Source organism: Pipistrellus hanaki (assembly GCF_964339955.1).
Source record: "Pipistrellus hanaki genome assembly, chromosome: 4".
NCBI classification, from domain to species: domain Eukaryota; kingdom Metazoa; phylum Chordata; class Mammalia; order Chiroptera; family Vespertilionidae; genus Pipistrellus; species Pipistrellus hanaki.
The window spans coordinates 65,902,314-65,916,058 of record NC_140506.1 but is presented as its reverse complement, the minus strand read 5'-3'; the positions used below and the strand labels follow the sequence as shown (position 1 = coordinate 65,916,058).

At 39.7% G+C, this 13,745-nt stretch overlaps 1 protein-coding gene across 14 annotated transcripts in view; it reads right to left on the bottom strand.

Moving 5' to 3' along the window:
• Positions 1-13,745, bottom strand: part of CSNK1G3 (casein kinase 1 gamma 3) — a 109,393-nt gene that overhangs the window by 71,545 nt on the left and 24,103 nt on the right. For 13 of the 14 annotated variants that reach the window (XM_084881822.1, XM_084881832.1, XM_084881830.1 and 10 more), the window contains exon 2: positions 7,446-7,870. In XM_084881822.1, coding sequence (XP_084737948.1) covers positions 7,446-7,623 — 178 coding nt within the window. In that variant the 5' untranslated portion in view covers positions 7,624-7,870. Of the gene's footprint in view, positions 1-7,445; positions 7,871-11,974; positions 12,080-13,745 lie in introns of all 14 variants that reach the window. The other variant, XM_084881828.1, reaches the window with a different exon arrangement.

The window sequence follows — 13,745 nt, the reverse complement described above, 5'->3', positions numbered from 1 at the left end:
GCTATGTTCTTTTATGTGATGGCTAGTCAAGTGTAGCCACAAGAGAGGACAAAGTAGAGGCTCAGAAAAATAAAGTTTATTATGCTCATGGGTCCTAGTATAAGGGTTATGGAAGGCATCATGTTTCAGTCAGGGGAAAAAGACAGGAGCAGGGAGAGAGCTTAGGTTTTTCGTTTCCAAGGAAAAGGCAAGGCAGGGCAGGATAAGTAGTTTAGAATTGGCTAATTTAAATAATTGTCATGCCAAAAAGTTCCGGTGGCCTCTGAGCTCTATAGATGGCCTCCAGTTGTCTTGTACCTGGCCAAGGAATGATTCAGAAAGAAGATTGCTTCCTGGAGTGTATAAGCCAAATAGAGGAGGTACGGCACTGGACTGTTTAGTTTGCAGATCAAAAACTTGCTCCCAACTAAAACTTGGCTAGCCCCAGGAAAACCAGCCAGAAATGTTTTGCAAAATGTCAAGTCATCTCAAATCATATACAGAATGTATAAGATGTATACAGAATATATAAAATATATATAAAAAATAACAAGTATATGTACAATACAACACTATATTTTGGCTAGCTATATTTCGTCTCATTCAATGCCTGTTAAAAACACTTCCAGGGGTTTTAGTTTACTGCCTAAGCTAGAAATACAACTACACAGAATGCAAGCCTTACCACCAATACATATAAATAAATAAATAAATTATTAATTCATCATTTTACAATAAAAAATAGATTAAAATGACAGTAAAAACATGTATCTGCAATTAATTTTCACAGTATTCTTTAAAATGTTTACCTGATTTTATTTTAAAATGTCAAAGCCAATTTTTTTTAATGTTCAACCTTATTTTCTAAAATAATTACCAAGAAGTAGTTTCAACAGTAAAACTGTCTCTTCTTGGAGTATTTGAGGTTGTGCAAGTGCAACTCCTAGTTAGTGTCCAACAGTTCCTCAAAAAAGAACTGTCCAGCCCCAAATGCTAATAGCACCTTTGCTGATAGCCACTTACCTAAAATACATATACTTTATACTCTTTCTTACCCAATACTAATCACAAAAGTTTTAGTGCCAGTAATCAAATGTTTGAGATGTCTCTATTAATGTGGATTTTTTTTCTTTTTAATTTATCTAATTTATTTTAATTTATTTTCTTTTTAATTTAATTTATATTTTTCTTTATTGTTGACTAGAGGCCCAGTGCACAAATTCGTGCACCCATGGGGTCCCTCGACCTAGCCTGCAGGGATCAGGCCAAAACCAGTTCTCCGATATTCCCCCAGGAGCCCCAGATTGCTAGAGGGCGGTTCTCAGGTGACACACCCCAGAAATGGGCTTCCTCCTCTCTGGTTCCGGGTGCATCACCCGAGAACCTCAGCTGCCAAGTCACTGCAGCTCGGCAGCTCCTGCATTGAGTGTCTGGCCCCTGGTGGTCACTGCGCATCATAGTGATTGGTCAACCAGTCGTTCAGTCGGTCAGTTGCTTAGGCTTTTATATATATAGAAGATAGAATTATATATGTATCCCTTTTTTCCCCAGGAAAACTTCTAGCTGCCACTCACCCTCTACCCCAGGCCTTCACCACACTATTATCTGTATCCAAGGTCTGCTTTTCTTAGCCTGGGTGCTGAAGCCAATCAGGCAAAGACTCAAAAGCATCTGGAGATCTGCCTCTGCCTGCAGGCTGATAGTTATTCTCAGTCTCTTAATGAGCCTCAACTCCAAAGGGTGGAGCAAGAGGGTTTACAACAATTTCCCCCCTCCCACGCCCAGCTCGGGCAAAAGCTGCCTGGATGGTAAAGGTCTGGCTGAGAAAGGTGTCCTCTGCAGTATGGGGGGGATGACTCAGTACAGGAAACCAGGTGGCTGGGCTGCCTTCTGAGCTCTGATCCCAGAGCCCCCAACCTTGGATCCTCTCACACAGCTCTACTTCACTGTATCCTCCTTCTGCTGGAGCTCAAGGTGATTGGCTGCACACAAAATTTTGTGCATGGCCCTTTAAGAAAGTGCCTGCATTTCCAGCTGTCTTTCTGACAGACAGCAATTCCACTGCTTTCACAACCAGATGTTATGTGGGCATTTTTCTCAGTTCTGGTGCTCTGGGTTGGGGGGCCCAGCTTGGGGTTTAGACCCAAGTGTTCTCAGTGTGAACGCCCACAGCTGAGATATCCTTCCAGAACTTCAGCTGCTGTCTGTGGGAGCCTGATCAGCCCACTCGTGCCTCTGCACTTCCTACCAGTCTCTATGTGGTCTCCACTTTATGTCCTTAGTTTTAAGGGTTCTCTCCAACTAGTCTTCAAGTTTATTTCCCAGATGGTTTTTCTATATTTTAATTCCAGTTTGGTCCTGGGAGAGTGTCAGTGTAGCTTCCACTTAATCCACCACAATTATGGAAAAAACTAATGTGGTTTTTAAAAAAGCAATTTATAAACCAGCCCAGGCCAATGCTTCTCAGTTGTCAAAACATCAGCCAGCTCACCAAAGGGTCATGGGTTCAATTCCAATCAAGGGCATGTACCTGGCTTGCAGATTCAAATCCCCAGGCAACCAATCGATTTGTTTCTCTCCCATTGATATTTTTCTCTCTGTCTCTCTCTTCTTCCCTCCCACCCCCCTTTAAAGAAAAAACAATAGAAAAATATCCTTGGGTGAAAATTAATGAAACAAAAAAAATCTGCCGAAATCAGTTTGGCTTAGTGGATAGAGCGTCGATCTGTGAACTGAAAGGTCCCAGGTTCATTTCCGGTCAAGGGCATGTACATTGGTTGAAGGCACATCCCCAGTAGGGAGTGTGCAAGAGGCAGCTGGTCGATGTTTCTCTCTCATCGATGTTTCTAGCTTTCTATCCCTCTCCCTTCCTCCCTGTAAAAAATCAATAAAATATATTTTTTTTTAAACTCTAAACTAGCTTTTCACATTAGCATGTTTATCCAGGTATAGAAAAAATTATAATAACTTTTAATGCACTGAGAACTCATTTGGGGCCTTCAAAAATGGAATAAAATGTTCCTTTATTTAATAGTTGTTCAAGGGTCAACTGTATATTATAAATTTACATAAAGCATAGGTACACATAAAGATATAGATAGTATATTTAAATAAACATATACAAATATTCAATAAACATACACAGAAAGAATAGATACAGATAGAAAAATAGAGAAGTAGATAATAGATGAATGGATGGATGGATGGATGGATAAATCATCTTATTCCTATGCCTGCTTACAGACTGCAAAAGAAAGGGGTATTTAATAACTTTTTCATTTTATAGCATATATATAATAGATTCAGTATATGGCACATATAATTTCTCATATTGCCCTGGTTAAAATGGTTCACTAGATATTTCTTGTGAATAGGTATACACACACACATATACATACACATATATACATACTGCAGGTATGTATATACATGTAGTTATTTTGAAATGAATTCTATGAAACCAGTTTTGAATAAAAATGGCCAAAGTACTATAGTATTATAGTCATGTACACAACAGATATAAATCCTATATAATAAAGAGGTAATAGGCAAATTGACCATCACTCCAACATACAAAATTGTCACCCCCATTGGACACAAGATAGCCACCATAAGATGGCCAGCAGGGAAGGGCAGTTGTAGGTGATCAGGCCAGCAAGGGATGACAATTGGGAGGAACCAGGTCTAGGAGGGCAGTTAGGGGTGGCTAGACCAGCAGGGAAGGGCAGTTGAGGGCAAGCAGGCCTATAGGGGAGGACAATTGGGGGGGGGACCCAGGCCTGCAGGGGAGGGCAGTTGGGGGGGGACCAGGCCTGCAGTGGAGGGCAGTTAGGGGTGACAGGGACGGCAGAGGAGAGCAGTTAGGGGCAATCAGGCCAGCAGGGGAGCAGTTAGGCATCAATCAAGCTAGCAGGGGAGTGGTTATGGGGTGATCAGGCTGGCAAGCAGAAGCAGTTAGGGGCAATCAGGCAGGCAGGCAGGTGAGCACTTGGGAGCCAGCAGTCCAGATTATCAGAGGGATGGCCAATTGCCTGCTTAGGCCCGATCCCACTGGGCAGTCAGGCATCCCTTGAGGTGTCACAGATTGGAGAGGGTGCAGACTGAGCTGACGGACACCCCCCCCCCCCGCCCCATGCATGAATTTTGTGCACTGGGCTTCTAGTATATATATAACAACATACATCTGTATAGCTACTATATATTATTTTATTTATTTATTTTTTGCAACAATCTTTTTTTTTTTTTTTAAGAACCAATATTTTGATATTGCCTTTTAAAGGAGCAGAATTATTGCTTTCCTAAAATATGCAGGCAAAGTGCTGGTCCCTTCATATTGTCATCTAAATTTCATCTTCATAATAACCTAGAAAGTGGAAATAATCCCATTTCAAAGTTAAGGAATTTGAGGCCCCAAATGGTTACATAACTTATGCGTTCCATAATGACAGGGACAATTTTTATATTTTTCCAGTGTATTACCAGTGCCTTATTATGTCTCATACATGATAAATATGCAATGAATTTTGAATGGATGGATGGATGATGATGCTCAAAGATAGACAAGTAAATAAAATGATTTTTCTAAGTCCAAAGTCAGAAACATTTTAAGAACTTCAAAATATCTAATTCAATATCCTTTAATAAAAAATGTCAAACATGCACCCTTTAAAGTATTTGAGTACCTACTAAAATGCAAGAGTTCACCAGTCACATCATATTACAGCTATGTACAAAGTATGTCATTACCTTTTACTAGCTTGCCTAACTTAAGATTTAAAGTACATTAAAAATGAAAAAGTAAGTATGAATTAGGGTATTTTACAAGATTAAAAAGAAAAGTAGTTGAGAAACACACAAATGAACTTATTTCTAACAACTAGGTTAGGATCTAAAAAAAAAATTGAGAACAAGTTTTTTGTTGTTGTTGTTGTTGTTTTTCCTAAATTTTCCATTATCTGTGGTCCACTGACCAGAGCCATCAAGGGACCTCAATACTGACTCTCATATAGCCATGTTGCTCTCCTTCTTGTTTCTCTTGTTCAAGAAACACAGCCACATCTCCAATATGAGTTAAAAACCTAGGTTTTGGTCCTGAGTTTGTCATTAAATCGCTGTGTTACATCTGGCAGGTAGCCTTCCCTTGACTTTCAATTTCCTTAAATGTAGGTAGGAAATTTAAACGTGTCAATGTTTCTGAAACATGCTTGATTACAAGAATACCAGCGGCCCAGTGCACGAAATTTGTGCACGGGGGTTGGGAGGATGTCCTCAGCCCAGCCTGCACACGCTCCAATCTGGGACCCCTCAGGGGATGCCCGACTACCGGGGGATGTCCCTGTGGGATCGGGCCTAAACCAGCAGTCAGACATCCCTCTCACAATCCGGAACCGCTGGCTCCTAACTACTCACCTGCCTGCCTGCCCAATCACCTCTAACCACTCTGCCTGCAGCCTGCTCATCCCCAAATGGCCCCTGCCAGTCTGCACACCCTCAACTGCCCCCCGCTGGCCTGATTGCCCCAAAATTCCCTTCCCTGCCAACCTCATGGCCCCCAACTGCCCTCTCCTGCCAGCCTCATGGTCCCCAACAGCCCTCCTGTTCTGGCCTCATGGCCCCCAACTTCCCTCCCAGACCAGCCTCATGGCCCCCAACTGCCCTACCCAGCCAGAGGCCCTCCACAGCCGGGCAAAGAATGCTTGTCTCATCGCTGGAGCACCAATGCAAGAGTGCTGTGCCCGGCTAATGCCACTGGAAGACAGCCAGGCCGCCCGCCACATACTGTCATCGCATGCCACTGGCTTGGTTACATCATAAATTCCACTTCCAACTCCATTCAGTAGGAAATGCCAACTACCTGGAACCTATAGAATAATGCCTGGTGATTCCCTGTAGGTGTCTGAGATGCATATGTGGGAAAAAGTAGGATGTGTGTATCATATATTTATTTATCTATCTATCTCACAGATGTGCATGCATGTGTGCGCCAAGGATTAAGGACACACAAAATCAAGAGAGTTGACAGCTACACCTCAGGAGCAATGACTGGCAGGAGACTGGCTCTTGACTATAACTTCCCAAACCTATCACAATACATTTCCAGGACGCATCCCGCCTGTCATGCTACCTGCTGACAGGAGGCTGGCTTCTTCACTGCAGCTGTTTCATGTGGGTCCTTTTACCCCTGACCTCCCAGCATCCTTGACCAGTATGTCAGGCATGCTGGTCGTTCACAGGGGGCCATAGCCACAGGCTGTGCAGGCGCCTGGGCTGTCTTCTAAATCACTCAGTGTGGGCAGGCAGAGCCGCCCGAGAGGCTGGCCTCTCCCATGGACACACAGCGGCAGGGAAAGCAGGAGTGAGAGGCCCTCTATACGATGGGTGCTCCCGAGATCTCCCACTCCTGGCAGGTGAGCCTATGATCCTCCCAGGTGGGAAGAGAAGCCGAGCGGCTGTGAAAGGTAGGGTCCTCCCCAAAAAGGCGACCATGAGGCAGCAGGTAGTACAGGCTTTCCACTGCGTGCGTGGTTTCTGAACTGCGTCACCTGGACCTCCAGCCTCTTTAACAGCATGAGACTCAGAGGGCTGTGCCATAGACGCTGCTCTCCGAATGAAATGGCAAGGCGATCATCTGGCACTACTAGAGGCTGCACTTAGGGCTTCATGATTCATCCTGTCCTTGACCCGCCAAGGGCTGTGAGGCCTGCCAGGTGCCCTGCAGGGCTGCTCCTCCAGTCTGCATCAGGCCTGAATGGAAGGCCCTCCCTCCTAGGCTGGGCCCAGAAAGCTTGCCTCATCACCATAGCAATGAACCAAGCATTCCACCAGGCTGCTGCTCACACTGCTTGCTCTCAGCAGCTGCTCCACCCCTCCCCCCCCACCCCCCCCCACCCCCGGGACTGGGGGACTCCGGAAGGGCTGAGAGGATTGGGCGCCGCCATCTTGGGGCTATGGGCACCACCATCTTTGTGATGGAGTGATGGTTAATTTGCATATTATCCTTTTATTAGATAGTTTACTGAAACAGTATTTTGTGTCCCCCACCCTGAATATACTTGGGGGAGGGAGAGTGAATATATTACCATGTAAATTTTATGATTTTTAAGCCATACATATTCTGCCAAAGTAATCAGTTACTAAATGTTTTCAAATCTGAAAAAGTAGCCTAAATATCATTCCTCAGGTATACACTGAAATGTCTTTCCTGGCACCTATTTCAGCCTGCTTGGACTTTATCATTTACCTCTTTTTTTTCATATGCTGAATGGCTAATCTCAAGTAAATAAATATTCATAAATTAGGAAATTCCTTATAAATAAATATTCAAGTACATAAAAAATGTACAACATTCATATTCTTTAAAATTATTGCAATAAATTAAACAAATAACTAATTCATTTTCATTAGAAAGTATCTTTCATTTTTTTAAAAATACTTGCAACATAAAGGAATAAACAAAAGAATCTTACCTAATCGTAATTCTCCAAAATTGCCACATCCAATTTTTTTTCCAACTCTAAAGTTAGGTCCAACCATTAGAACTCCAGAGGAGGAAGACCCAGGTCCTCGAGTGTTGTGTCCCGACCGACCACTAGGTCGTGCCATTCTATCATCTGATTTGTCCTTGTCTTTCTTTTTATTATCCATATCAAGTTTGCGGTACTCCACTTTGAATTCTTTAATCAAGACAAGCACGCTGAAAAAGGGTATTGTGACAGCAGGTACATCACTAGGTAACTGTACCAGGCAAGTAATGTTAACATTCAAATTGCAGTAGGTAGTCAATTAACTGGTGCCTGTTCATCCCATTCGTAAGATTTTTCTCAGTTGTCTTTTCAGCAAAATATTCTTCAAAATTTTCTTTTCAATGATGTGCGCTGATCTTGACAGAGAACTAAAATAATTAGACAAGAAAATTAGTCAACTTAAAGTATTAAAAAATATATGTTGGGGAAGTTAATAACACAAGTTCAGACAATGGATTATTGCAATTTACTGATGCTCACTATAAACCAAACCACAGTCAACTCTTAAATTAAGCATTATTCTTTATTTCTATAAAGAATATACAGAAAGTTCACAAAAACAAAAGAAAAGAATTAGGGATTCAGTCACTTCTTAAAATTAAAAGAGTAACAAAAATGCATTGAGTGTTTCATAAACCAATATACATTCACTAACTTAGACCTTCCCACATAAAATCACTTCAATTAAAAAGAAAAAAACTGTAAAAATTCCAGTAAGTTACTGTAAGATTTTCAATTTAAAAGCAAAAAAAAAAGAGAATAGTTTGCAAATTGATAAAAAGTCTTAATAAAAATATCTTCTACATGTTCAAACAATTTCCAAAGTCTTCATCAATTACATATTCTCATTTGATCTTCATTTATTCAAATATTTATTACCCACCAGCTGTACATGGGAATGGTATTCAGAATTGATAATACAAAGATCATTCTTGGTACCTATCAAGAAAGAGAATTAATTCTTATGTAACATCTGAACTAGGCCTTAAAAAAATAAGTATACAGTAATTTGGCAAGGTTAAGAAATCTTGGCAGTCAACAACCTTATTAGGCAGAGAAGGTACCGGTAGGTTTTTAATTTTCTAATATACTGATGAAAACACTAAAGCTCAAAGAAAAATTTCAAAGCTTTTGGAGACTTCTGCCCCATTCATGTTCTCTAGAAATTTCACCCATTAACCAAATCTCAATTCTGCAGTAAATTTGCAAGCTTAAATGTGCCTATTTTTGCTTGAACAATTTGATTCCTATTATTTGCAATTAAAGATACTTTGACTGAATTAGATACTCACTAGTATAGAAACTAGGATCAATATCAAGGCCTTTTTATTCCTATTTCAAAAATTATTATATAATGCAATCATAACAAGGGTTTAAACAAAAAGTATTTTCTGATTTTCCGCAACCCTCACCCAAATATGACATATATATGTCATATATATATATATATATATATATATATATATATATATATATATATAAAACATTTACCATACTCTATTTTGCAGGTGAAGCTGTAAACATCTGTTTGGTATATATAAAACAGAATTGAGTGTGACATACATATACTGTTTATTTTGTTTTCTGCCATAATGGAGTAACTGGATACTGAACTTCCCTTCCTACTAGAACTATAAAACTGGACAAAAACATATGAAGCACTTGCTTTAAAGCATTGGATACTAGGCAGGGAAGACTGATCTTTGAAAAATGAGAAACAGGAAAGGTGGGTCTCACCTCCGCCCTAGCTGTCTAACTAGGAATAATTACTGACTCCAGCCCAGGCAGGTGAAGCCCAGGCAGCAAACAGTGATCACAGATCAGTGTTTGGAGATGTTAAAGTGAGTGGAATTTGTAGGACATGATGCTGAAGATGAGGCAGTTGTGCAGTTTGGGGGTTAGGGAATGGTAAGGCAGAAGGCTAGGCTACATATGTGAGGGGCAATATTCTGAAATATCTAGCAGACAATGGCTACTAATGGGACAAATGAAGAACAGAGACACTAAAGGCTGCACTGTGCTGGAAGACCTTAAAGTTCTTATATGGTCATGAGAAACCTCATTAATATCCCAGGAATTCAGATGAAACACCACAAAGAACAAATCTTAAGAGTAAAGACCATAACCTAAAGGAGTGATTTTCACCCTTTTCATCTCATGGCACACATAAACTTAATTACTAAAATTCTGCGACACACCAAAAAAATAAACGTTTTGCCGATCTGAAAAAAAAAAAAGATATAATTTTGATTCATTCACTCCAGATAGCTATTGTTGTGTTGGCTATTGTCATTTTTTTTTTTTTAATTTGACAATCTAAGGGAAAAGAGATCAGTGCCCCTGACTAAATAGAGAGTATGGAATGTTTTAAAAATTCTTGTGGCACACTGGCTGAAAATCGCTGACCTAGAGAAAGAACTACTATAGACTGTTCCAACTGAAGCCCTTAAAGCAAGCCTAGACAGGATTGAGAATAGCTCCAATTAAATTAACTGCATTCAGAACATATTTCAACATACTTTTTTAAAATGTTATTTTCCTTTTTTTTGAACTTAATGTAGTTATATTAGTTAACAAAATTATATAGGTTTCTGGTACACAATTCCACAACACATCATCTGTACAATGTATTGTGTATTCAAGTCTCCTTCCATCTCATTTATCCAAGTCAAGTCTCCTTCCATCTCATTTATCCCTTTCTATACACTCCTCTTCCTCCACCTCCCTCTATTTCCTTCCATCCCCTTCTCCTGCCCCCAGCAATCACCACTGTTATTTGTGCCCAAGAGCTTTTCCTTCTTTTTTTCTGAATTCCTCCACCCCACAACCCACCCCACCCCTCAGAGTTGTCAGCCTGATCTCTATTTTGTAACTGTCTTTATTTTCCTTGTTAGTTCATTTGTGCGTCAGAATGAGAAATTATTTCAACATACTTGAAAAGACAAAAAAATCAAGACTCTCAACAATGTTCAATTCATAATGTCTACATACAGCTAAAAAGTACCAGACATGCAAATAAGCAGTGAATGTACCCACAACTGGGAAACAAAGAAAACAGATTCCAAGATGACTCTAATACTAAAATTAGAAAACAGGATTTTAAAACTATTTAACAGTTGTTAAAGTCCTATTAAATTGAAGAAATGGAATGAAGCAGAACTCATTAGGATATCATCTATGAATGAAGAAGAAGAAGAATCAAAGTATATACAGTTGTACCTTGAACAACATGAGTGGCTGGGGGTGCCAAATATCTATGAATTATCTACAGTCAGCCCTCCCTCCACCTGTGCAGAGAAATTGAACTACAAGGGTCAATTAAGAAAAATCCAAGTACAAGTTCCAAACTGCATTGTTCAAGGGGCCAACTGTACTAGTTAGTGAGAAATGAAGCTGTTACCTACTTTACTCCATCTAGTTCACCACATTCAGGAAACTGTCCATAAACTTATAAAAGGTTTTTCATTTTTTAAATATTTTTAACAAATTATATTTTATTAAAATATTTTCTTACTAGGAATCTCAAATATTGCTAATACTTTCCTTATGATAGTACCTACCAAATAATATTAGAATTGCCTAGACCTGGAGAGCATTATGCTGAGCAACATAAGCCAGTCAGAGAAAAATAAGTATCACATGATCTCACTCAAATGTGGAATCTAATTAAATAAATAAACTAATTATCAAAAATAGACCCACTGTCACAGAAGCATGAACAGACTGTTGAACCTCAGAGGGAAGGCAGGGGAGGGTGGGTGGGAAGAGATCAATCAATGAACTTGTATGATATATGCATAACCCATGGACACAGACAATGGGGTGGGGAAGGCCTGGGGGAGGGGGAAGCAGGCTGGAAGAGGTTAATGTAGTAAAAAGAAGGACCTATGTAATACTTTCAACAACAAAGATTTAAAAAAAAACAAAAACAAAAAAAAACAATTGCCTTCAAGTTTGTCCATAGCCATGGTCAGCAAACTCCAGTCAAACTTCAGGCTAAATCCGGCCTGTTGCCTATTTTGTACAAGCTACAAACTAAGAATGATCTTCACATTTTTATATGGTTTGGGAAATAAAAGGATTATAATATTTCTGGACACAGGAAAATTATATAAAATTAAAAATTTTAGTGTTCATAAATAAATTTTTATGAAGATGAATCCATGCTAATTTGTTTATGTATTGTTATGGCTGCATTATGCTGTAAGAGAACAGTTGAGTAGTTGCGAGAGATCCTATGTGGCACTCATCATTTCACACTGCTGCCCAGCATACCACAAACTGCAGTGACTACCATGCTTTTAAATGGAGTGTAGAGTATGTATTTCAAGTTAGATGGCAAAGTGTTGTGTTTATTATATAATGACACTACACTAAAAAATACAATATACCTGGACTCAAAAGTATTAGTATTCTATTGTTGCATAACAAATTATCAAAAACTTAGCAGCAATACACATTTATTAGCTCACAGTTTCCGTGGATCAGAAGTCTGGATATGGCTCAGCTGAGTCATTTACTTGAGTTTTCACAGGCTTCATTCATGGTATCAGCCAGACTGCATTCTCATCTGGGGACTAAAGTTGGAAAGAATCCTCTTGCATGTTCCTTCAGATTGTGGGCAGAATTCATAACCTTGCAGTGTGTGAATGAGGGGCCCAGCTTTTTGCCAGCTCTCCCTCGGGTCCTACAGGGTACCTGCAGTTGCTAGAAGCTGCTTACAGTTCCTTGCCACAGCAGTTTCTCTGACATGGACACTTAGGTACTTCTTCAAGCCCACAAGAAGAAACTCTGGCTCCAATATTTTAAGAGTAACTCTTATATAAGGTAACATAACCTTCCCTCATACTTAAGTCCCAATCTTTGAACCCTTCTCCCAGATCTTGGGATCTTTGCTATCCAGACCTCTTTAATGCTGCCTGTCTAATACTAACTAGAAAGAGCACAGAATGGGGGGGGGGGGGGGGGGGGGAGGTCTTGGAATCCCAAATAGTTATAAAACTTTAGACAAGGCTTAATATGTCTAATCTTATTTTAGTGATTTTAGTGATTGTAAAATAGGAGGATTAGACCAGGAGATTTCTAAAGACACTTTTATATTATGCACAATATGATAATTACTTATTATATCTGATTACAAGAACTCTTATTTTATGTAACTGTGATCTTTGAACCTAGCACACTGCTGGGCCCTAGGTCAGTCAACAGCTATTATAGAATCATAAAGAAATTATTTCCATCTCTAAACATTTCTAGGCTTCAGTTGCATGATTTCTATCTAAAGCCCTCCCGGTTACATATCATTAGACCCCATAACAGGCTCTTCACTCACCTGAGGCACATCACCAACCCCACATATGCCAACCAAAGTGCGACAAGCATTCCTAAGTCACTTCCTGGATGAGATGGCATTCCTTTGCCTGAATTATTCTTCTAATACTGTCTATATTTCTGCCTTTCATACTGATTCATCCTAATGCCAAAGAAAACTCAGTTCTAAAAACTAGATATTCTTTTAGCTATAACTGATACCTGAAGCCTCAGAGTCACAAATCCAAATGCCTAAATGGCAAAACAGATAACATAAATGAATGAAACAAGCAAAGTGTAAGACAATAAGGAATACTGGACCCTAGCCGGTTTGGCTGGATAGAGCTACAGCCTGCAGACTGAAGAGTCCCGGGTTCGATTCTGGTCAAGGGCACATGCCCAGGTTGTGAGCTCAATCTCCAATGGGGGGGTGGAGGGGAGGCTTCAGGAGGCAGCCAATGATTCTCTCATCATTGATGTTTCTATCACCCTCTCCCTTCCTATCTGAAATCAATAAAAAAATGTATTTCTTAGAAAAAGGAATATTGGGAGCTATGGCAAACTGGAAAGCAATTACCCCATTACTCAGCCGTAAACAACTGTTACCATTCAAGGATACTAGATATTCTAATTTTTCAATAAAATCCAGTAACCTAGATTTTTTATTTAAATTCTCTTCAGTTGCCCTTTGCTGAGCCCTTACTCTGCTAAGTACTTAGATTAACTCATCAATTCTCATAATCATAAGATACTATTGCAATCCCTAATTTTACCAATAAAAACCCTATAATTTAGAGAAATTATACTACTTGACCAGCATCATAAAATTACTAAGTGCTGTAAAAAGAATATGATTAAAAAGAATTGTATTCCTGATGTCATATTCTTATCCACTTTACCTCTAGTTTTTTTCTTGCTAATTTTGTGACCTCC